Source organism: Arvicanthis niloticus, chromosome 2, assembly GCF_011762505.2.
Source record: "Arvicanthis niloticus isolate mArvNil1 chromosome 2, mArvNil1.pat.X, whole genome shotgun sequence".
Taxonomy (NCBI): Eukaryota; Metazoa; Chordata; class Mammalia; order Rodentia; family Muridae; genus Arvicanthis; species Arvicanthis niloticus.
This window is the reverse complement of record NC_047659.1, coordinates 89,747,248-89,772,077: the sequence shown is the minus strand read 5'-3', so window position 1 is coordinate 89,772,077 and position 24,830 is coordinate 89,747,248. Positions and strand designations below refer to the sequence as shown.

The 24,830-nt window shown below is 45.5% G+C and overlaps 2 protein-coding genes and 1 pseudogene across 6 annotated transcripts in view; 2 read left to right on the top strand and 1 right to left on the bottom strand.

Moving 5' to 3' along the window:
- Nucleotides 1–7,665: 7,665 nt before the first annotated feature.
- LOC117704642 (aldo-keto reductase family 1 member B1 pseudogene) lies at nt 7,666–8,607 on the top strand (annotated as a pseudogene).
- A 3,009-nt stretch (nt 8,608–11,616) lies between these two features.
- Nucleotides 11,617–23,537, top strand: Srp14 (signal recognition particle 14). Of its 5 annotated transcripts, XM_076929477.1 has the most exons (7): nt 11,639–11,748; nt 11,889–11,961; nt 12,395–12,507; nt 14,417–14,449; nt 20,050–20,187; nt 22,187–22,274; nt 23,338–23,537. In XM_076929477.1, exons 1-6 carry the CDS (start codon nt 11,725–11,727, stop codon nt 22,235–22,237), a joined length of 432 nt encoding a protein of 143 aa, XP_076785592.1. In that variant the 5' UTR covers nt 11,639–11,724; the 3' UTR covers nt 22,238–22,274; nt 23,338–23,537. The 5 variants fall into 5 exon arrangements, with proteins under 5 accessions (XP_034350131.1, XP_076785592.1, XP_076785593.1 ...); XM_076929478.1 differs by lacking the exon at nt 22,187–22,274; XM_034494240.1 differs by lacking the exons at nt 20,050–20,187; nt 22,187–22,274; nt 23,338–23,537 and adding an exon at nt 14,975–15,476 and having other exon boundaries at nt 11,617–11,748.
- The window catches only part of Eif2ak4 (eukaryotic translation initiation factor 2 alpha kinase 4), an 86,535-nt gene continuing 77,753 nt past the window's right edge, over nt 16,049–24,830 (bottom strand). Inside the window, exons 33-39 of the mRNA XM_034494236.2 lie at nt 23,233–23,345; nt 21,172–21,230; nt 20,447–20,544; nt 19,360–19,428; nt 18,622–18,666; nt 17,146–17,264; nt 16,049–16,288 (exon numbers count right to left, since the gene is read on the bottom strand). Of these exons, the coding sequence (XP_034350127.1) occupies nt 16,231–16,288; nt 17,146–17,264; nt 18,622–18,666; nt 19,360–19,428; nt 20,447–20,544; nt 21,172–21,230; nt 23,233–23,345 (561 nt within the window). The 3' untranslated portion in view covers nt 16,049–16,230. The remainder of the gene's footprint in view (nt 16,289–17,145; nt 17,265–18,621; nt 18,667–19,359; nt 19,429–20,446; nt 20,545–21,171; nt 21,231–23,232; nt 23,346–24,830) is intronic.

The window sequence follows — 24,830 nt, the reverse complement described above, 5'->3', positions numbered from 1 at the left end:
CTGTTGCAGCTGCTTCCTGTTGTCAGAGTACTTCCTGCAATGGAGAGACTGGTTTCCCTGGCCTTGACACACACACACACACACACACACACACACACACACACACACACACACTCTAAACTGTAACCTGCCTCAGGGACTTCCTATGGATACCTAGGAGCCAGCTTTAAGAAAGAGGGTCTCGGTGAGAAAGTTGTTTATGGCCACATTTGGTTCTGATCTCAAGGCTTGCTCACCAGCTCTCTTGGGGAAGTAGGTCCCTGTCCCCAAATGTGCTCACTCAGACCTGTCTCCACCTCCTTGCATTGTGTGAAAGATTTCTCTTGTCTTCTCTGCACAGCCTGATTCTCTCTATTCTCTGTCCATCTCCCCAGGTTCATTCTTCTCAAGGTCTGCACACAGCCTGTCTCAGCTCACTGGCTCTCCTTGACCACGTAGTATGTCAGTGTGGGCTTTGCCGCCCCCTGCTTGTCTTGTGGTTTGACATTTCACCTAGGTTTGTTCTGTCTCTTCCTCAAGACTGACAGACAGGAGACTCTGGGTCCCTTACACTGCCTCCTACTTCAGACCCGATCCCACATAGAACCAGCTCAGAACTGACTGTCTAAATGAGGGCGCAATAAATCCTGAGCACATATTCTATGTCTCTCTCTTGGTTCCTGCCTGACTTTAGTCAGCTGAGCCAGTTTGCCTCAGACACTGGCATGTTGAAATGAAGAACCATGTTTTTCTGTGGAACATGCTGTATGCCAGGCACTTTGTCTCCTGATGGGAAGCTGACCATGACCTTGTGGAACTTGTGGCCCCTGGCCTTTCAGGCACTCCTCTGACTCAGCAGGAGCGTTGCTATGGGAATGACCTGAGCTGACCACTCCACCCTTAAAAGGATCCCTGGTGTGTAAGTGTTTGCAGGTGGTCAGTGAGGGAGGAGAGAGAGAGGTGGCCGTGCATGGTGGCCCCTCCATCGCACTCTGAGGATCAGCAAATGTTTCCAGCCTTTATCTCGTTTCTTGCAATTCTCTTCACTCTGAACCTACAGCAGGCCCTGATTCATGCTCTGGGGGGGGGGGGGGGGGGGGGGTGGGGGGGGGGCGCAGAGCCGGCTGGAGTGGGGGTGGAGAGAGCAGTAACCTGGTACTCTCAGCCCTGCACTCTTCCCCCAATTGTGAAATGGCCTTGGACAAAAGCCAAGCAGGAAGCTGCCTCTAATCTGCGGCCTGGCGCCTGGGGTGTGAGGCCTGCGACTGACTCTTTGCTTTCCCAGTGATGGCTGAGGCTCACAGACAAACCCACCTGCTAGGAGACAACCTGCGTTGCCCTTGAATAATGCAAAGGAGCCTAAATCTCCTTCCTGCCTACCCTAAGAAGGCAGGGAGTCAGAGAGTGTGAATTACTCTTGACTGGGCCTGGGGCTCAGGACTCCCAGTGTCTACTTTCCCTTCCTTACCCCATTCTGTTTTCTTAAGAATAACTAGGATGAAGCTAGGTGTGGTGGTTCACATCCAGCACTTGGGAGGCAGAGGCAGGCGGATCTCTTGAGTTTGAAGCCAGCCTGGTCTACAGAGTGAGTTCCAGGACAGCCAGGGCTACCTAGTGAGACCCTGTCTCAAACAAAACAAAACAAACACAAACCAAGCCAACCAACCTCTGCCCCCGACCCCCAAAAGAATAACTAGAAAGATCTTCAGGTGCCTTTGCCTTTCTGGTTCCATCTTGTGACTCAACTGGTTTGTGATCCATTGGCACAAGAACCAGGCTACATCAGATGGACAGTTGGCTTCTGTGTTTGATTTCCCTGCATAAATCTACATCTGTTCACCTACCAGAGCGGTGGTGGAGTGGCTCCTTTGGTCAATTGAGGTTGAGTATTTCTTGCTTTGGGATTTAGCTGGGGAAGTAATCTGTGCTGGAATCCTCACTGCATTATCCTGGCCATTTACTTCCAAGCTAGGAAGTTTAAACTTGGGATACTTAGACATGGCAGCACACACCCTTAATCTCAGCACTCGGGAGGCAGAGACAGGTGGGTCTCTTGTGAGTTCCAGGACAGCCAGAGCTATGCAGTAAGACCCTGTCTTGAAAACAAACAAACTTGGGACCCCCTAATCATCATAAATAGAGGATCTTGACTCCACCCACTAACAGAGGAGGGAATAAAAAGCCAGGAGGGGAACATGAGCCTTCACATAGCAGGACATTCTGGATGGGGCTGCTTGTATAACAACCAGGCATCCCTGGCTTGGCCTCAGCTTTCTTTTGTACAGTGCATGGTACACCCTGCATGAATCCTGCCCCGTCTGCCTCTGCACAAGGCACACAGGACCAGGGGCTGTTTATGGGGTACAGCCTGTAGGGTACAGGGAATCCTATGTATCTCCCCCAAACCCTGGCATCTGAAGTGCCACATTAAAATCTCCCCTTCACCCAACGTTGCCTCCCTTTCCTACAGAGATGGAGACCTAGGTGCAGTAGAACACTCCTGTAATCCCAGTACTCGGAACGCTGAGGCTGGGGAATGATGTTCAAAGCAACCATGTGTTGAGTCCTTGGAACTTGACCTGAGGTGGACAGCAAGGGAATGAAGAAAGGACAGACACACAGACATACCATACAGGAAGCTAGGGCTAGGTGGCCTGGGTTCTCAGATGGAGAAACCACAGCACTCTGGCAGCTCAGGGTTTATTATATGGAGTTGAACAGGAAGGTGGAGTTACCGCATACATTTGAACAAGGAGATAGTGTTAATACAGACAGATAAACAAAGAGGCAAGATTAATGTATACTGGATCAAGCTTTAGCTAATTTGGAAAGTATAGTCTCTGTAGGGAAACACTCTTTAGGCCCTGAGCATGGGGGTGTTGGTGGGACATTTCTGTACACACTGGCAACATCCACACATGGACCAGAAGTGATGACTTTTTCCCAGTTCCCTCTGAGCCCCACTCTGGCAGGAGATGGAGACTTTGCTATTTTTCCCTGGACTATAGTCTGAGGCTATAATTCTTGAGTGGCTATCTCCATGTCAGCAATACTCATTCAGTCAGGATTTCACTTGGGTTTTCCTCTGTTCCCTACAAGCATGAGAGAGAGAGAGAGAGAGAGAGAGAGAGAGAGAGAGAGAGAGAGAGAGAGAGAGGCAGGGAGGTGGGGCGTGTGATGATTCCCTACAAGCGAGAGAGAGAGAGAGAGAGAGAGAGAGAGAGAGAGAGAGAGAGAGAGAGAGAAGAAAAAAGCAGGGAGGCGGGGCGTGTGATGAATGTGTTAGGGTGAGGTAGTTAACAGGCACAGAAGTGAGGAGTGAGGTAACAGTTTCTGTAGGATGAGGGTGGGGCTTCGGAGGGTTATTTGTGCTCTGGGTACTGTTTGAGTAGGAGGGGGTGAGAACACTGACACCCAGCTTCTCTGGGACTCATTTGTGGGGCGTCTCTGTACAGGTCTCATCTAACTCACCCCAGTGAGAAAGACCTTCCCATTTTCCAGTTGAGATGGGAATTCTTAGAAATAAAAGTGACGCTCATGGGCTGGAGAGATGACTCTGCGCTTAAGATCACCTGGGTTCTTCCAGAGGATCCAGATTTTATTCCCAGCATCTACCCGGCAGCCCACAACCATCTGACTCCAGTTCCAGGGATCTGATGCCCTCTTCTGGCCTCTGTGGGCGCTGCATGTGTGTTACACAGACCAAACACTCATACATACAAAGTCAGTAAGTCTTCTTTAAAAAGGAACTTTCCTTCAGAAACATAACTAGAAAGTGCTGTGCGGAGCCTAGAATTTAAGGATTTGATGATTCAGGAGACAAGATTTTTTTTCTTGGAGTGTAAGGGAGAACAGGGCCTTGGAATGTGGGTATAGACCCAGAGAGAGCCAAGATAAGTGAGGTACCAGAACTGGCCAGCCTTCTCTCCCTTCTGCCATCCTTATGGCCACCTCTGTGGATGTCTGAAAGGTCCAGTCCCCGGTATACGTTCCATCCCCGGCCTATCCATATACTCTTCCTGACACAGGGACATTGTACACTGGTCCAGTCCCTACTTCCTCTTGGTGTCAGTGTCATTTAACCTTTTTCTTGGTGCTTTAGTGACAGTGGGCATGAAATATTCAAATCTCTGGACTGTTAGGAGAGACTTGAGAGGACACAGGTAAGGGCTTAGATATGAGCCTGACAGTAATTTCTCAGTAAGTATGTGCTAAGTTGTTCAATGAGATTAGTCCCTCTAATACAGTCTGTTTTGGATACCCACACAATGAGTCCTTCTGCTTAGTCCCTGTTCAGTGAATGAATGATTGATAATCTCCTTGTTCTACAGAAAGCCCGGCCCTCTCCTGAAGCATATTTTAAAGACGAAACCCACAATCTAGGATATTTTTGTCTGTCTAAGGTAAATGATCATCCAAGTTCTGGGAGACCCTGGGCGCCTACCGCTGCACTTGTCCATTGATGCTATGCCGTCCCCTGCTGGCCGCGAGGAGTACTGCAGGTGGGTCCCTGAGAGACTGAGTTGGGGGGAGGCAAGGCACTGGGGCCTCCTTAGCTTTGTCTAAGGGAGCAAGAAAGGCAGTGCTAAATGTGCATCTGAAGGCTCTAGAGAGTTCCTAAACCCCGGAGGGGCTTCGGGGACAGATACGGTACTTCCGAAAGCATCTGGCTATATAGCTCTGGTTGGCCTGGAACTCACTAGCTGGATCAAATTGGCTCCATTTTGCGTGTCTCTTTCTCTGCTTCTGCAGTGCTAGGATTACAGGCATGTGATACCATGCCCTCTCAGTCCTCGAAAGTAGAAGTGACTTTAGGAATTAGTGTAAGTCCTTACAGGATGGTGGAATTATCTCCTTGCATCTGGAAATCAACCCTTTGGGGTAGGAAAAGATCCACATAGATAACTTACCTCACACAAAAATGAGGGGCCAGGACAACCCCAGATGCTCTGACCCTAAGTGGAAGCTGTTCACATGTTTCTGTAGGGTACTAGGGGGCAGGATTAAAATGCATCACTTCATTCTGAGGGAGAAGGCAATGTGGACAATGTCCCCCGAGTTAGGGAGTCTCCCACATGTACACAACCAACACTTACTGGAGGAAAGAGTAGGAATCAGCAGCTTTGCGTAGCAATGTGGCCAGAGCGTGTGCCAGCGTGGTTACTTTTGTAGGAACACACAGGCTTCCAGAATGCATTCTCTTCTCCCTCTGGCCTTCCATGGGGTGCCTTCCTCACTGACTCAGGAGGTCTCGAGGTCTTGGGACTTTCTCTGTCACCCTTAGCCCAGCCCAGCCTGGTGTCATCCCGTACTTCCTTCTTCATCTTCAGCTCACTCCAAATTCAGTTTGCTGAGCCTGGGTGAGGCAGCCCAGAATCCTAGGTCTACTCAGACTGAATTGAAAACAGTCCTCTTGGCTCAGAGGACAGGCCCTGTAAGGTGCAGTGGCTGCGAGACTCTGTGCTTCTGTTTTACAGATGGGAAACCAGAGCAGCCACCTCCAGTCTGGGTGACTGGAGCCGTCACAGTGCCTGGTCTGATAGACCATTCACTCCTCTCCAGGGAGGCAGGCGCCTCCATGGTTCATGACATCCCCATTTTGTAGCTGAGGAAATTAAGGTGCACATAGATTCAAGTAAATGAATAAATAAATAAACAAAATGATGGACAAGAACAAAAGTGAAAGAAATTCGAAGAAGAAAAACAATCCTCACCTTACACACACACACACACACACACACACACACACACACACACACACACACACACACGAGTTGGTGGGTAAGTAGGGGGGAGGATGGAGAGAGAACCTAAGGAAAGGAAGCTAGAGACAAAGCTCAGACAGTAAAGTGCTAGGTCTGATTCCCAGCATTGCATAAGACTGGGCATGCATTCAGGAGGTGGAAGCAGGAGAGTCAGGAGTTCAAGGCCATCTTCCACACTTCTCGAGTTCCAGACTGGCTTGAGCTACTCAAGATCCTGTCTCCATTCCTGCTTCCCTCAGAAAACCATGCAAGCAATCAAACAAACAAGATCCATGCAAAGGAATACAAAATTAGTCCCTGAGCTCCTGCCAACCTGCAGATCTTGGTGATTTGTGAACTCTTTGGTGTCGTCCTTTGGCTGTTATTGGCTAGTGGTGTCCCCTTGTATGACAGCTTCATGCCCTGCTTCATCTTGAGATGGTCACACCACACTTTGCTGGGTGGGACAGAAGTCCTGAAAGAGAAAACTGCTGGCGATGGGCTGTACGTCTGCTGACCAGTAGGCCTTCAGACAGCCACAAGGACCTTCAATACTGTTCCACTTTTCAGAGAAGAAACTTGAATTATAAGAAAAAAGTAACTTATTTCCCAAGGGGTATGTGTGTGTGTGTGTGTGTGTGTGTGTGTGTGTATGTGTGTGTACCTATATGTACATGGATACATATATGCATATATATAGTTTTGGAAATGTTTTTAAATTCAAAGCAAAACAAAGACTGGTGTACTTGGTCAAAGGGAAAGCACAGCATCCCCCAGGGCTAGCTGGTTCTGGCCTGTTGTTTCATTTGGTTGAAGAGGACACATGGCAGTTCAGAAGATTTTTGTGCCCAGACAGACAAACTCTGTTGAGAGGAGGGGCAACTCTGGCTCCTTCCTGTGCAAGATTCAACTTCGTTTGCTCTTACACACTCATTTCTGAATTCCTGGTTTATAAATGTGTCTGGTGGATGGCTCAGCAGTGAAGAGCACTGGCTGCTTCTGCAGAGGTCCTGAGTTCAGTTCCCAGCAACCACATGGTGGCTCACAACCATCTGTAATGGGATGCGATGCCCTCTTCTGGTGTGTCTGAAGACAGCAACAGTGTACTCACATACATGATATAAATAAATCTTTAAAAAATATAAATAAATGTGTCTAGTATTTTCTTCTGAATGAGTTGTTACATCTACCCAGTTCCCTTAGTAATGAGAATTTTAACAAAAAATATGACAATGATTTTAACAAAAAAGATGATCATCATTTCACTTTCTTAAATAATTCACCATATCTGGGTTCCTATCATTTGTCACGAGACACAAATTTGCCAAGTTGGGAGTGGTCACTCTCTTGTTGTTGTTTTGTTTGGGTTTTGCTATTTAGCCCAGGCTGGCTCTAAAACCACAACCTCCCACCTCCAACTCCAAAGTGCTGGGCTTATAGGCGGCATGTGCCCCCGTACCTGGCTCATGACTAGGCTCCTAAATATTTTTGTTTGTTTGTTTTTGAGACAGGGTTTCTCTGTGTAGCCCTGGCTGTCCTGGAACTCACTCTGTAGACCAGGCTGGCCTCGAACTCAGAAATCCGCCTGCTTCTGCCTCCCAAGTGCTGGGATTAAAAGCGTGCACCACCACTGCCCAGCCTAAATTATTTTTTAAAAAAGAGATTTATTTTTGTTTATGTGTATAGATATTTTGCCTGCATGTGTGTCTATGTATTATATGCATGTCTGGGGTCCTCAGAAGCCAGAAGAGGATATTGGGTCCCTGGAACTGGAGTCATGGCAGTTGTGAACTGCCATCTGGGTGCAGGGAACTGAACCCAGGTCCTTTGCAAGAGCAACAGATGTTCTTACCTGCTGAGCCATCTCTCCAGCCCAGGCCTAGGTTTCTGACCACACTTTCCATGTGCTCCTCTTAAGAAGGCAGGGCCACAGTTGTTGGCTATGGTGTCTAACATGCAGGAGTCAATGGCCAGCCATCTGGCCCACTCTGGATCTGGGTACAAGGACATCCCTGGCCAAGTGACCTAAGCTGTGGAGGTTGCTATTGACATTGGGTTTCACCACACTGACTGTGCTCAGGTGTACCAGAATGAGAAGGCAGTGGGAGTGGCCCTCTGGGAGTTCTCTACTCAAGGAGCAGGTAGAGAACACCAGTTCTTCATCATCAGCAAGCTGTGGTGCACCGTCTGTGACAAGAACATGGTGAAAGGAGCCTGCCAGAAGACACTCAGTGACCTACAGCTCTACTGCCTGGACCTCTGCCTTATTCACTGACCAGCAGGCTTCAAGTCTGGGCCTTTTAAAGTCCCCCTGGCTGCATCAGGTAACGTGATTTTCAGTAACACTGATTTTGGGGTCACTTGGACAGCCATGGATGGATCAACTAGAGCATGAAGGTTTAGTGGAAGCAATTGGTGTCTCTGACTTGAACCCTCTTCAGATTGAGAGGATCTCGAACAAACCTGGCTTAACATAGAAACCTGTGCTTCATCAGATTGAGCGCCACTCACACTTAACTCCGGAGAAGCTGACTCAGCACCGCCATTCCAAAAGGCATTGTGGTGACCATGTGTAGTCCCCTTGGATCTCCTGACAGGCCTTCAAGCCTGAAGATCCTTCTCTCCTGGAGGACCCCAAGATCGAGGCAATTGCAGCCAAGTAGATTGAAACTACATACAGCCAGGATGCTACCCGGTTCCCTCCAAAACACAATTTGGAGTCAATCCCCAAGTCTGTGACACCTGCACACATTGTTGAGAGACTTCCATCTGAGCATCAGTGATGAGAGCACTCTACTCAGCCACAACAGGACCTGGACGGAGAATGTGTGCCTTGATGAGCCATGCCAGATCCAAGGATGGCCCCTTCCATGCAGAAGTCTGAAGCTGTGGATGCCTGCTCCTCCCCAAGGGATGTGCACCTGTTTTTTTTTTTTTTTTTTTTTTTTTTTTTTTTTTGCCTCGTTCTTCCTTTTAAGTGTCACGTGGCCCATCTCTGAACTGAGTGGCACCTTGCAGATCAGACAGCGAGGATTTGTTAGTTGGACATAAGATCTGGAGAGCAGTGTCAGTAGCTGAGGTGTTGCTTCCAGCCTTTCTTGGTCTTCCTTCTTACCCACCTGGAGGACATTTAACACAAGTACCTTTTCCAACCAAAGAGAAGCAAGATTTATAGTAATCTACTCACAGCTAATGCCACTGACAGTTAAAAGCTTCCATGTGGAATTCAGTCCTCTAAACACATGGGTTTTTGACTTCTGATCCAGAGGTATAAAAGAATATATATATGAATATATATTCATATATATATTTTAATTTCATGTTTTAAAGATTTTTTCCACCCTTCTGCACCCCTCTTCTTCCACCCTTTCAACCCCCTAACACCAGGTAGGAGAGAAGAAAGAATAGAGGGGAAGGGGGAGGCAATATTGTTAGACCACTTCCTACTGATTATGGGTGTTGAGTTCCTTGGGGCAACTCCTCAGGTTATCTAATTTCCTTTGTCTCTTCACACATAACTACTTGACAAACCACAGCCAACAGCATCCAATCATCAAGCAGCCACCCAGCCCCTTCTAGCATTTATCTAGCCTCTGAAAAGTGCCCAGAATTCCAAACTTCACACACTCACAGAAACTATATGCTGCTGGCAGAATCACTCCACTGCTGCAGCACAGGGCAAATCATAGTCAACTGCTGTGGGCAATCTGGGATCAAAACAAAAACACGTTTTTATATTTCCATGTTTTTTAAAAAACCAATATTTACACACACACACGCACACGCACACGCGCACGCGCACACGCACACACACACACACACACACACACACACACACACACACACGATACCACCTGACCTTCCTAACAGAGCGACTGGTTTCCTCTTTGGGAGCTTTGCTCTAGACACTGCTTTGGTCTGAAACACTCTATCTCTGGAATTTTGGATATCTAGTTCCTCTGTCTCTCAGCTCACAGTCATCTTCTTCAGGGGAAGCGCCCCTAACAAGTGAGGTTCCCTCACTGGCCCTGCAACCCTTCTTAGTTGTCTTCACAGTGTTGGTTCTCTGAGGCTCTGCTTGTGTTGGTTGTTGTTTCCTCCCTATCTTTATACCAAGTTCAGGGAACCCAGGACCTTGATGTGTCTTATGCACTGCTGTATCTCTGGACCCTAAAAGTTCCTGGCACAGGCTAACTAGCACTCACCAAAATCCTGTTGCTAGGTTGAATATTTGTCCTTATAAAGGTCCAGGGTTAAAGTTGGCTCTCAACAGAGCAGTTCCTAAAACTCTGGCCCCCTAACTCAATCTGGAGGCAGAACTGGACTGGACTTTTGTCATTCTTGCTAGAGCTGGGGGTTGGCCTTTAGGGCCACCCAGCCTGCTTAGAGGAGCTCACCTCTATTATTTGACATGGGATGAGGCTCAGTGATAAAGTACTTATTTGCTTAGCATTCGCAAGGCCTGGGGATCTGGGACCGCACAAAAAACCTTTTTTTATTGTTTGGAAATGTGATGGAAATAACAATGGTGTTGTTGAAATAGAAACAACCCCCATAGGCTCATATATTGAATGTCTGGTCATCGGGGAGTGGCAATATTTGAGAAGGATTAGAAAGATTAGGAGGTGTACCTGGCACATTGGAGGAGGTGTAGCACTGGAGATGGGCTTTGAGGTTTCAAAAGCTAATGCCTCTCTCTGCCTAAGCATCAGGATATAGAACTCTCAGCTAGTTCTCCATTACTATGTCCGCCTGCACGCAGCCAAAATATCAGCCCAGGACCCCCAAGACCAAGTTCTCAGAACAAAAGAGATTTATTTGCCTCAGAGGGACAAAGTACAGGGAATAAGAGATAAAGACTGTGGGAGATAGTGGCGCACGCCTTTAATCCCAGCATTTAGGAGGCAGAGGCAGGAGGATCTCTGTGAGTTTGAAGTCAGCCTGGGTTACAGAGTGAGTTCCAAGACAGCCAAGGCTATACAGAGAAACCCTGTCTCAAACAAACAAACAAACAAACAAACAAACAAACAGAAAACCCCAAACAAAACCTCCAACCAACAGAGAGAGAGAGAGAGAGAGAGAGAGAGAGAGAGAGAGAGAGAGAGAGAGAGAATAGAGAAGGGGAAGGGAACAAGGGGAGGGAGGGATCTGGACTAGAACAGAGGACAGCTTCTGTATACAGAGGAGACAGACATGGCCCATAGGCAAATGGCACTTTACAAAGGTAAAATGGGAAACTTAGTGTTAGGATAAGATGTTTAATTTTATTTAGGTGAGCGTAAGGGGGCTTTTGGTTGCTGGACTTCAATACTTTGATATCTGGGCTTTGGTAGTCAGCCTCAGAAGAAGGAAATGACCAAATAAGGGAACAGCCCTTGGTGGCTAGCTTTAGGAATGTTTTTAGCAAGGCAGAGGCAATAGAAGGCCAAGGAGGCCTGCCAGAGCAATGCTTGCCACAACTGAGCTGGCCAGGGTCCCTTCAATGATAACTCACTATGAGTGAAAGTATGAGCAAGCTCCCGGATATATGCTTTTATTGATGAGTTGTCTTGGTCATGGTGTCTCTTCACAGCAAAAGAACAGTGATTAAGACACATGCCTAAAGCTTTGTTAGCGCGTCTATTTACCAGACAGTATTTTGTATTTCAATATAAATTCATCTGCTCTTTCCAGCCATATTGTGAAAGGGGTACTATCATCCTCACCTTAAAAATGAGGAAAGTGGGGCAGTGGACTCTTGGGTGACTTGCATATTTTTATCCAGTCTTTCTTTTGCACTTATTCCCTCCTACTGCCTAGGGTGAAACTTGACAAGGCAGTCCAACCACCTAGAGTGTCATTCCTCATTCCCGAGAGAGGGGGTCGGGGGTAGCAAGCGCGCAGGCGCAATGCAACCGGAGCGAGGCAGGGGTTGACGGAAGTCCCGCCCAGCGCAAGCGGGACTTCCGGTTGTAACCGCTGGAGGCTTCTGCTGACGGAGTCGGAACTTGCGGAGACCAGGATGGTGTTGCTCGAGAGCGAGCAGGTACCGGCGGCTCCGGAGGGACATGGACTCGAGCAAGTGGGGTCAGCTCGGGTCGCGTTTCTCCCTTTGCGGGCGGGCCAGGGCCGTGACGTGGCGGGGCGAGGACTGGAGGCTGCCTAACGGGGCGTGTTGTGTTGCAGTTCCTGACGGAGCTGACCAGGCTCTTCCAGAAGTGCCGGTCGTCGGGCAGCGTGTTCATCACCCTGAAGAAGTGTAAGCAGCCTCCGGGGCCGCGCCGGGAACGGCTGGGAGGGGCCAGCCCGGCCTCCGGCCTCTCCGCACCGGCCACCTCCAGGGCTCACAGCCGCGGCAGTGCTAGGAAGTGTGGCTGGTGCGGCGCCGGCCACCCACTCCCCGTGACAGTGGGGTCCTAAGTGTAACAGACGCCCACATTCTGTCAGGCAACGCAGCCCCTGCGCCAGTAGTGAAGCAGAATATGCCTTGGGGTCCCAGGGTTTATCTAGCAAGTCGTTGCTCCTAGTTTTGGCCATATAGTCAGTGACAGCGGGTGTGGTCAGTTTATGGGGGTGATAGTGGACCCTTCCTTACGATTTTCAGATTTTTCACTTTGGACCCAGAGGCAACCATGGTGGTGTTTACCTGGGTGTGCCTTTTTTTTTTTTTTTTTTTTTTTTTTTAAATACAGATGATGGTCGCACTAAACCCATCCCAAGGAAGAGTTCTGTGGAGGGCCTCGAGCCCGCAGAAAACAAGTGTCTGTTGAGAGCCACAGATGGGAAGAGGAAGATCAGCACCGTGGTGAGCTGGGTCTCTTCTTTCTGCTTCGTTCTCTTTTGAGGTGGCCTAGCCGACTCAAAAAAGTCCATTTTCTCTCAAATAGCCTAGGTACAGGAGTAACCTGACTCAGTGTTAGCTAATAGAATGGCTTAAAAAAACTAAAATAGTGAAAATGAAAATAAATAAGCAGTGTACTCAGGCTGACTTTGAACCTGTGGTTTAGGAAGATCACAGCAGGAGCTCCAGCCTGTGCTGGGGTCGCAGGGGTGATTTTCATGAAGTTGGAGATGGAATTCAGGCCAGAGTCTTCATCCTGCTAGGTTGTCACTGTTTTGAGCCTCACCCCCTGGCCCCTGGACTGTAAAATGCTGACTGAGGAGGGGCGTGACTGGATTAGGTCCCCCTTCCCTTTCATCGTGGCCTGTCACTCCCAGGGTGTTTTGGGATCAGGATCTATTTTTGCTTCTTTCTAGTGGTGGTGGTGGGGCTGTTTGTTTGAGATGAGGTCTCAGGCGACTTAGTTCATTATGTAGTCCACATGGGCTTGGACTTCTGACACACACTGTTGCCTCCATCTCCTAGGTGGTAGCATCCTAGGTGTGCGCCACCTTCCCAGTTATTATTTTTGTAGGACAAATATCAACAATAAACTGTTAAAACAGAAAGTAGAGGCCAAATGATTGTTCTGCTGGAATTTCTGTGGAAATGAATATAAGGGTCCATTCTCCTAGTAGTTGTCCTGAAGAATGATTGACTCTGTTTTCTTTTTGTGCTGGTCCTTCAGTATACAATTTCTGGGAATTAGATGATTATTTTTAACCTGATTTTTCCCCCCATGTTTTTGTGGTTCACTTAACAAACATGTAGCTACTGATGAGGCTTGGTACTACAGAGGATGCATACTCAAGAACCATGGTCTTTTTATGAAAGGGTGAATGTGCAAAACAGAAGATTCCCTGGATTCAAAGTGAATGCTTCTTAATTCTATAGAGAGCTTGTAATCACAGTAGTACCAGATACTCAGGACATTGCAGACAGTTGATATGTTGAGAAAACTTTTAAAGTAAAGCAAGGTTACATTGCTGTTATGGTTGGCACTCACACATGTGAGGCTGAGCCATTTTCCCTAGGTATTATGTCTTTTTTGGCAGTTTGAATTGTGCTTATATCAGTCTGAATCAATGGAAGACAAAGTTGTTTTTTTGAGCCAGGCCCTTGCTTATTCAGCCCAGACTGGCCTGGAGCTTGTTATTGTCCAAGCCAAGCCTTCTGAGTGCTGGGACTCCAGGTCAGTGAGGAAGTAGTTTTAATGTATTTTGCATAAGAAAATGAACACTTTTGATAGGTCCTCTAATATCTCTCAGAATCCAAAGAGAAAAACTCAGGGGCATCTGTATAAGGATTTTTTTTTTAACCTTAAAATTTAAGACTGTGTTACCATAAAATCTTCCCTCCTCTGGCTTACTATTGCCGGGATTGGGATTATCAGAGTGGGCTTGTCTGAGGGATTTTAGAGAGGTGAATAGTTTGGTGGGAGCCCACTTCTGCTTTCCCATTCTGCAGCAGATGTCATGTGGAAGGTGCCACAGAGCTGCTTCACTTGTTCTTGAAAGCAGGGTAGGGTGGAAGGACACCTGTGAGTACATTGGGACCCCTGAAGTTGGGAATCAGTATTTAAAGATTAGGTAGTTGTCTTTTTTCTTTTTCAAACAGGGTCTTTGTGTGGTCCTGCAACTCACTATGTAGACCAGGTTGGCTTAGAACTTACAGAGACCTGTCTGCTTCTGTCTCCAGAGTGCTGAGGTCCAAAGGTGTATGTGTGCCACTATGCCTGGCCTAGGAGTTGTCTTGATGAACATTTTGAGACTTTTCTTGGGTGAATAGGTGGTGTCTATATCTATAAAAAGAGGTGATCTTTTTCCCTTTCCAGGTGAGTTCCAAAGAAGTGAATAAGTTTCAGATGGTAAGTTCTACTTCCTCGTGCTCTCCATTCCTCCTTGAGGCGAGCGCGCTGTTCAGCGTGGGGACCTGACTTCACCACTTGCCCGTGTTTTTTTCCTTCCTGCCTGCCTTCCTATTTCTCTCTCTCTTTCTCTCTCTCTCTCTTTTTTTTTTTTTTTTTTTTTTTTTTTTTTTTTTTTTTTTTTGTATTTTTGAGACAGGGTTTCTCTGTGTAGCCCTGGCTGTCTTGGACCTCACTCTGTAGACCAGGCTGGTCTTGATTCCTTTCAGTTTTTAAAACTAGTTCTTTCTTAAACTTTAGATATGTTTTATGATATTGTTGAGTAGAAGTTGCCTGCAGTTTTCTCTTTTTGCTTGAAGAGAGTGCAAAGCCTGCAGCTCCCTGTGGAGTATGTCTCAGGAGCTGCTGAAGGAGTGGAGACTTTTGCACACCAGTCTCATGCCAGCTACTCTTAAGTCCATGTGGAAAGTCACCTGCTTCCCCAGTTTGTACCTTTTCTTGCTAAGGCCATGTTCTGGCTTTCAGGCCTATTCAAATCTACTGAGAGCCAACATGGATGGGCTGAAGAAGAGAGACAAGAAGAGCAAGAGTAAGAAGAGCAAACCAGCACAGTGACAGGCGTGACTGCTACCAATCAGCTGCACAAGTGCAGTTTTCCTGTTTGCTGCTTTTAGCACCTCTGTCTGTAACTGTTTTCATGGAAGGGTTTTTTAAGAGAGAAGGGTTGGGATGTTCATATGCTAGTTGTGGCAAGAAGCCAGTTTTAGATTTGCACTGTATGGCTGGATATTCTTAGATTCTAGCTGTAAGGTGTCTAGTCATCTCTGAGGAGCTATTCATCATTGGTCTCCATGCTAGCTGCTTCTTCTACCCTATTTCCAACAATACTAACTCGAGATGATACAGTTACTCAGTGATTTTTGCCTTGTCTTTGAGATTACTGTAATAGTTTTATTGAAAGTTGTGTTATCCTTCAGGTGGGTTGTTTTTCTTGGTTGTATAATTTAAAATAAAAAAATTCCATTTAGTTATTTTGTGCATCTGTTGCACATCTGCTCTGTGCCACAGCAACAACTTGTATGATTGGTTCTCTCGTACCACACGTGTCTGGGATTGAACTCAAGTTACTGGACTTGATAGCAAGCATCTTTACTGCTGAGCTGTACTGCTGAGCCGTCTCCCTGGACCTTAATTCCTTCAGCCAGTCTTTCTCATAGCCAAACAGGACAATATTTATCATTAATTATCATTGCTTAATGACATTAGGATAAATATTAGAGAATCATCAAGAATAAAGAGTCTGCCTGGCGTGGTGGCATAACCCTGTAATCTCAGTGGTTTGGAGGAGGCTGATTGTGAGTTTGAGGCCAGCTTGGGATGCATAGGGAGACCCTGTTCTGTCCTCCCATCTAGCTACAGAGGCAGAACAGATCACAGGGATGATTTTTGATACCTGCCTCTTTGTCTACTAGGAGGATGTAAATGTTAGGACATTTGTACATGCTTAGTGTTTAGGATCAAAGGAAAAACAAGTTTGTTTTCTTCTCCAGCTCCATATAACCTCAAGTATTGGCAGAACTGCAACTGGACAACAGCAGATATATATGAAAACATTTATTATATCAAAAAGGTACATTTATAACACATGAAAACCCGACAAAGCTCAGCTTTGTAGGACAGCATATTAGAATTTAAAGTTAAAATGAATTGAATGCACAACATTCCACTATTCCAGTATAAGTCCATGTCCATTTGAACAATACAGCAACAGTTCTTTAGGGTCAAAATAGGATTCTGTAGTAGTCATCTCTGTAGCTGTACAGGAACAACACTGACACCCTGCGAAAGAAAAGGACATGCACACGGATGACAGACTTAGTGGGATAAAATAGTTTAATAACTTTGTTTTAATTAAAAGTATGATAGGAGATTGATCACTAGAAAGAGTGCATAAACTTTCCTGAAGCTGTGATCGACAGTTTGCAGTTAAGTTCTGTTGAAGAAACTGCCATTCACCACCAACTTCCTTGATAATCCTTTAAGTTAAACAGTGACATAAATGATTGACATTTTGGCATCTATAGCAAAGGCAGTCATGTTTTTTTTGTTTTGTTTTTTAATGTCATTTGCTTTTTTGTGACTGGGTTTCATGTAACCCAGACTGCCTTCAAACTTGCTTATAAGGTAGAGGATGACCTTGGATTTCTGATCTGTCTCAAGTGCTAGGATTATAGTTTCGTGCCATCATCCGTGGCTTAGTTGTGTAAATGTTTTCTGAGGCTTGGGAGATGGCTCAGTTGGTAAAGTGCATGCCAAGCAAGCACTGAGTTTGGATCCCTAGACCAGTGTTAAAAAGCTGGACAGAGTGGTGCTTGAAAGTCTTGAAAAGCCTTGGGACAGGGTGGAGATGTGTGTGTCCCTGAAGCTCAGTGATGCCAGTCAGCTTAGCTCATTGATGAGCTTCAGGTTCAGAGAGAGACCCTGTCTCAAAAAGAAATGGTGAAGAGGAAAGAGGCACGAACCCCATGTCTCCACATGACACACATAATGCCCCCGTGGCTACTCTCAGGCTCACAGTGTTTGTTACTGACAAGATCCTCACTGTGATTCACAGTCTAGGACGTGTTGACTGTTAATCCTTGACACCCATTCAGACCCTTCCCTAAATTTTAACCACATGAAACCTGCTTACTTACTTCTTTTCAACTTTGATGTTATAAATTTCATCACAGACAAGTTTGAGGTATCTTTGCTTTGGCAGGCGTGACAGCAGCTGCTTCACAGTTGTGTTAAATGCCTGTTCATCTGCATCCCACTAGGAAAGATCAGATCAGACCAGATGTGACCGAGCGGAGCAGCAGGGTTACTACTGCCTGGCCTTTTGTGGGTCAGAAGAGTTGGTGATGGGGAGTCTGTGGTGGTTCTTCCTTTGAAGCATCGATTTTTTTTTAAGACTACAGGTATCTAGTTAGAGCCTGCATGGCGTTGCCACAGCCCAGGTGTGCAAATGTGACTTTAGATTGCTTTCCTTGGATAGTTCCTGTGTACAGTGGACATTGTTGACCTTCATGTCACTGGACTCGATCAAAAGTCAGCAAACTGCCATAGAGTGCTGTGTGCTTATTTGTTTGATCAGCAGGTAATGAGGAGACAGGGTCTTAGTCTATACCAGTGTCTGGCCCTGAACTGAGGACCCTTCTGCTTCCAATTCCAATCTTAATAAAAAAAATGTTTATTTTTAATCTATGACTAAACAGTATGGATAGACAAAAAAGTTATTTGATATGAAATGCTTTGAAAATTACCTGTAGTCTGTCATCTGTCATCTTCCGTTCCTAGAAGCCTAGGCAGGAGGTTTACTGCAATTCAAGGCCAGCTAGGGCTATATTCTGGTTAGTTTTTGTTAACAACACAAACTAGACTGGAAAGAGGGACCATTAAAAGAAGAACTGGTTCCAGTAGTTGGTCCCTGGGCATTTTTCTTTATTAGGGATTCATGTGGGAGGGCCTAGCTCACTGTGGGTGGTGCTATCCTGGGCAGGCAGGCCTGGTCTATAAAGCAAGCCTGCCAGTCAGCAAGTCAGTCAGTAGCAACAGTCCTCAGAGGTTCCTTCCTGCCTTGGCTTCCCTCAGTAAGGGACTCTAGCCTGTAAGAGGTGATAATATCCCCTCCCTAGTTGTTTTTGGTCACAGCTACAGAAAGCAAACTAGGACAGAAAGCAAACTGGTAACATCCTGCCTCACAAAGATATAAAAATCACCTGTAGCTATGTATGGTTATCTTACTACCATGGAAAACTTGAAATTTTTAAAAACTGAAAAAAAGTGTATGAAAGTATAAACAGTGTAAACCAGTCGTTTGGTTCTTTACAGTAGAATGGTCTGTGTGGTTGTGCTTCCCTAACTGGGATGAAGATGTGCTTTGGAAACACATGGTACTATGGGTAAGAAACTAGATGATGCTGTCTGCTAGGCTCAAGTCCTGGCTCTGAACCTTTGCTGGGTGTGTGATTCTGATTTAGGAATGCCCATAACACATGGTAACAGAAGGACCAGTTACTAGCTAAATCCCTGATGCTTCCAGACAAATAAAAGGAAGTTTAGGATCTTTGACCAGTTTTCTTTTGACAAGACTGTTAAAGTCACAGTGCAGAACAGTTGCCATTGCTTACCTCTAATGATAGAAACTGTAAGATTGTTTCCTTGGGTAGATCCACCTGTTAACACACAGGAAGCATATCATTTACTAAGAAGTCTAGGCAGCACACCCTGGCTGGGCTATGGTGTCACAGTGTGGGTAAGAATAGAGCTGCTTTGAAACTTTTTTTCTTGGACACACGTGCATGCATGTGTGTGAAGAATATTGGAAATATTCTTAGCTGCTCTTCCATCTTATTCTTTAAGGCAGAGTTTCAGTGAAACCCAGAGCTAGCTAGTTGTGAGCCAACTTGCTGTTGTCTTTCTTCTCTAGCTGTGGTTGGAATCATAGTCATTATGCGGGTTCTGGGGACCTGAACTTTAGTCCTCATGCATGGCAAGTGGTTTACTCATGTATAGTTATCTTCCCACCCCTAAAGCAGACTTTAATCAGATTGTGTGAGCTAACAAGCACTGGAGGCTGGATTTCAGATCACATCCACACCCCAAAGGTGCAGTGCACCCCATGTGCGCATAGTAAGGCCTCGACATGAGTGTGGCCATAGGGGAAAAAAGAAGAGAAAGAAGAGAAGCACATAAATGGCCATCTTTCCCCCCCAGCCTTTGCTAGTTTTAGATTGCCTGTAATTCATATGAACAGCCAGGTCTGATACCAGCTACAGCTGACAGCCAACAGAGCCCTGAATTCTGAGGCCACACTAAACAATGCAGACAGATACTATCTTCAAACTGTTAAAGAACATGTGACTTACAGCCAAAATTTCAATTTCACTGCTTTTTTGATGTAAATTGGCGAGGGTGGTCTGAAGTCGGGTTTGTACCTAATAAGAAAATGGAGTTCAGAGCATGTTAAACTGAGCCGTGTGATTTCTCATTTCAGAAAACAACAGCGTGATAAAGCCAGGGCTCAGAAAGGGCTCTGAGCAGAACTAAAGCTTTGCTCTTGATAGAGCTTGGAGGAGGGAGAGACTGACTTTGGGTCTTGTTATGTTGCCCAGGTTGGTCTTAAACTTTAGATGTTTCCAAGCAACTGAGATTACAGATGTGTACCACCACACCTGGTTTACAAATGCTCTTCACTGTGGTGGAGCACATCTTTAATCCTAACAGTTGGGAGGCAGAGTCAGGTGAATCTCTTTGAGTTCAAGGCCAACCTGGTCTATGGAGCGACTACAGAGCCCAGGACAGTCAAGGCTACATAGAGAAACCCTATCTTGAAAAAGCAAAGGAAACAAAAAACACAACAGCAACAAATCAAAATGCTCGTAACATTGTCTCCCATTAGTATCACGGCACATTCAACACATTCTGTTACTTCTTTTGTTCTTTTAACTGCAAAATGCACATGCTTCTAAGGTTACACTCATGGCCTTAGCATAGGCATACAGACGCTGAAACCATGAGAACCACTCTTGTGACTGGTCTAAAATGCTCTTATGTAGAAGAGGAACAAACCACTTCCAACCAGATTCAATGGATCATCTGGTGACAGCTGCTGCTTACTAACATCACTGGAGGACAGATGGGCTGAATTATGGCACCAGAGAAGTTCTGTTGACAAGATCTTCAGAAACCACCAGGTTAGCAAAAGGGAAAGAATCTTTATATTTAAAGCCAAGGACAAGTGGCTGGAGAAATGGCTTAGTGGACCCAGGTTCAGTTCCCAGGCCCTGCATAGTCAAAATCATCTGCAACTCTAGTTCCGGGGATCCAATGTCCTCTTCAGGCCTCTAAGATAAATGGTGCACAGACATACATTCAGGCAAAACACGTAAAGTAAAAGTAAAAGCAAGCAAGCCAAAAAAAAAAAAAAGCCAAGGAAAGGTGGATGTGATATACCTGAATCTCATGTCGCCTCCTGGTGCTGGCTGACAGCTTTTCTGGTGATAGAACACTCACGGTGGGGACTACTGTTGTTCCATGGATTTCAAACAAACCTGAGACAGAGAGTTTCATGTTAAAGTCTTTACCCGGGCCCAGTTTCTAGAACACACCATAAAGAGCTGTTTATTAGTGCACGTCTGGTTGTGACTCTACGGGATAGAGCATGTCTGGGCCTTCTTTTGTCTCTTTGAGATGGAGTCTAGTTATATACATTTATAGACCAGGCTGGCTTCAAACTGCATCCTTCTGCCTTAGTCTCCCGAGTGTTAGGATCACAGGTATGTGCCACTATATTTGGCCTGAGCTACTTTTCTCTAGTCCGTTGTATTTAGAGAAATATCCACATTGCATGTATATAGTGACCTGAGTCAAACGAAGGTTAACCACGTGTGAATACAGCGTTGTGAATTCAGTGCTGCGAAACAGTGCTGTGAACACAGCCCTGTGAATACACAGCACTGTGAATACAGTGCTGGGGCAGATGAAGGTTAGAGTGACCTGAGCCCAAGCTACCTCAGTGCTTGCTCCTAGGACGTTGGTACTCGCCTCAGGTGATACAGCTTTGCTGACACCTACCTTTAAAAGGTATTTTCAGTATGAGAAGGCATCAGCCTTAGCCCTAAGACTCAGTGCAGACAACACAGCATTCTTAAGGCTAGGATTTCAATTAGTAATTATACCTGAAGCATTAGAAAACGACCCCTTCAGAGTTTGTACGGCAAGATTATCAGAAGCGTCTCTAAAAACAAGCAAACAGACAATTAGGAAACTCAGTAAGGCAAAAGCAACTCAGATAAGGAAGGGTCCCCTTAGAGCATGCTGTCTTTCCTGCGGAATATTACAAACACGGTTCTCTTAGTTATTAATTGGAGGAAAAAACAAAACAGAAAATGCTTAGTGATGCTTTTTGTCATGAGCAAGTAAAAAAAAAAAAAAAAAAAAAAGGACATGATTCAGGTTAAAAGACTAAGACAACATCCTGATTCATTCAACTGGGTCTGAAATCCAGGCTCCACAGAGGCGGCTAATTTAATGAAATGCAACGGGTGTTCTTTTTGCTCCCTTATAATACAATCAAACAGCAGTAGCAGGCTCCACCTGCACTCAGCCAGGAGCCTTGGTGACCACCACAGGAGATGTTTGGTAAATATAGATATTTCAAAAACTGTACACAGACATTCTTTGAAACACTGCACATTAATTTATAACCTTTAAGAGACACAGGAGTGCCCTCCCTTTCATTTTTTAAATGTTTATCTGTGACTTGACTCTGTGTTTCTAATAAGCTGGTGACTGCAAAAATAGCACATTCCTTGAAAAAAAGCCTGTCTGTGAATTCATCGAGACTCAGTAGTCATGGAAAGTGTGTGTTGGGGGCTGGGGCATGGTGACTGGAGGCACAGGTGGCAAAGCAAGGCTTGTTTTTTATAAGCTGAGATGCCTCAGTCCTGGCACTCATGGTACTTGGTGTCAGATATTCTTTGTTGGAGCTACAGCCATCAGTCCTGTGCCCTGTCACTATGCCCAGCAGCACTCAGGTCTCTACTACACCTGTAGTGCCCCACTGTGACAACAACCTGTCTCCAAACACTATCACATGTCCCTATGGTAACAAGATTGCTACTAGTTGAGAATTATTGACATCCTCTTAAATTTAAGTGTTTTCTTTCTGTCTTTTTGTTGTTTATGAGACAGTGCCTCATGGATCCCAGGCTGGACTTAAATTTACTATGTAGCAGAGGCTGACCTTGAACTCCCGACCTTCCAAGTGCTGGGACTATAGGTATTTTTCAGGATTATAATACATAGATGTGTTTGTTTTGAAAGGAGCATGTATATAAGAGTTGCAAAGATGTAAGATCTTTTCTAACTCCACTGCTTTTTATATAATCTCCCAGGAGTAACTATAGCCAAACATCTTGTACAGTCCTCTAGATGTTTTCGATATGTAAATTGCATATTTTACCTTAAGAAAGTAGGATTATACTATCCATCCCATGGAAGCTCTGCAGAGATTATAAACAAAATGTAACATCTCGGAGACTTTTGAAAACAACACCACTTTTGAAACGAAAATTCTTATTTTTGAAAGAACTATTTATTTTATGTATATGAGTATGCTGTCAGTGTCTTCAGACACACCAGAAGAGGGCATGAGATCCATTGCAGATGGTTGTGAGCCACCATGTGGTTGCTGGGAATTGCACTCAGGACTTCTGGAAGAGCAGTCAGTGCTCTTAACCACTGACCCATCTCTCCAGCCCCCTTATTTTATAAATAAATTTTTTTCTACTAAGATATATTATCTAGGTTAACATGACATGGTTATTACTTTCACTTAAAATAGGTAAGTAATTTTTAAATGTTTTAAGTGTTAATTTCTAATAGATTTTGAAAACTTTGAGATGAGTATTAGGGTGTGGCTGTGTAGTGTAGGCTGGCTTGCCCTTGAACTTGTGATCTTCTAATCTCAATCCCCTAAGTGGTGAGATCACAGACATGTGCCACCATTCCTACTCAAGTGCAGTACACTGGAAGAGATTAATCATGCCCTTACGGAGTTAGTTCTCACAGATCCAGGCCACTCCATGTATTTGTTTCTTCTGCCTATGGCTGTTTGTTTACTTCCCTTCTTCTCTGTCATGGCACACAAAGGGGCCTTACCATAAGTAGATGGGGCTGCCCAGTTTTTGGCTTCACAAATTGTCAGCTAAATTACTTTGTTTTCTTTATAAATTCACCTGAAATTCCTTTCGTCACCAACTTTGGTCCTTAGTTTCTGCATGACATGATCCACAAGTTCTGATTCCAACACTCGTTTTTCTGTTTGCCTCTCCTTCTCAAAGGACTTGACCTTGGAAAGAATGAAATGATCATCATGTGGAAGTTTCTGAAGCCCAGATGGTAGCTCAGTGAGCCTCAGTGAAGCAACTGTGTCAACAGTTTGGAGTTAATGGGTCTTAACTGGGGGTGATTCTGCTTTCTGGAAGACTTCTAGCAGTTTTTTGTTTTTTAAAGTTGCACTTCAAAAATGTTATTTTATTTATTTTGTATATGCATTTTGTATTTTGTGTGTATGTATGTGTATGGATGCATGCATGCCATGGTGTGTGAGGTCAGAGGATCACTTGCAGGAGTGGAGTCTCTCCTTTTACTATGTTACTCTGGGAGTCCTGGGCGTGGACGTAGGTCATTAGGCTTGGTGGTAAGCGCCTTGACTCATGGGCTCTGAGATGGTTTTAGATGTCATCGCTGTGGAGTGTGCTCCCACATCTTGACTTACACTATTACAAGATCAAGGTCAAAGTCAAGCTATGATGAACCAAAGCTCCAAACACTGAAAGTACTGTTGAGATACACGGTCCGTTCAGGAACAGAGATGACAGAATTAAACAACAAGAAAAGGCTCTCACCTCACTACATTATTCTCTCTTAAGCATCCAGTCAATCATCGAGGTTTTTCAGACATCAGCACTATCTACCTGACAAACCCACTTTCATGGGGTCCTCCCTGTCACACTCACTCTTGTGGCCAGCACCCAGCTGTGCTCTGGGCTAGCCTGATGCTGTCATGTTGTTTGTAGATTCTCCACTCCACAACAACAACCTTGCAGGTAAACTTTTTTCAAACTAAATTCTGATGTACTCTTTGTCCAGACTTTAACTGGCACCCCACTGGCTGCTAAATGATACTCAAACTCCTTGATGTAGCTATGGCTATTCCTGCCTGCTAAAGTAGCCTTCATTCAAGATACACTATCCAGGCACATTGCCACTCCATCCTGGGCACGTCAGAGCAGCTGCTATCTACCTAAGTTGCTCACAGTTTGGGGGCTTACAGGATTGAACCTATTCATGTTTCCTCAGAATGGGGCAGAGAGGGTCATCATTTCCATCCTTCAGCTCACCCACATGTGGTCGTCCCACCTGGCCATGATCTTGGTTGCCAGAGTATATAGAAGATAGACTGGGACTGGAACTCCAGAGATGCAGCCGTCATGAGTTACTACCCATGCTGGGGTGGGCTTCTCCTTCAATGGAGCTGCTTTTGAGTTACCCATGCTCCCGTAAGAAATCCCAATAAACTCATTGCTTCACCAAGTGGGCCTTGGATAAAACAGTTTGTTTGGTCTACTTTGTCCTCTCTGGGGTGTATGGGTGCTTCTGGACAACTCTCTGGGAAAAGTCACACCATCAGAATAGAATCAGAATATTTTCCAAGGACCTGTCCCTGTCTTTGAGAGAGCCTACCACTAAACCCCCTCCATGACCTTTGTCATGCCCTCTTCTTACAAGGCTCTTCAGCACACATCTTTAGCATGCCTGTCGGAATCTAGAA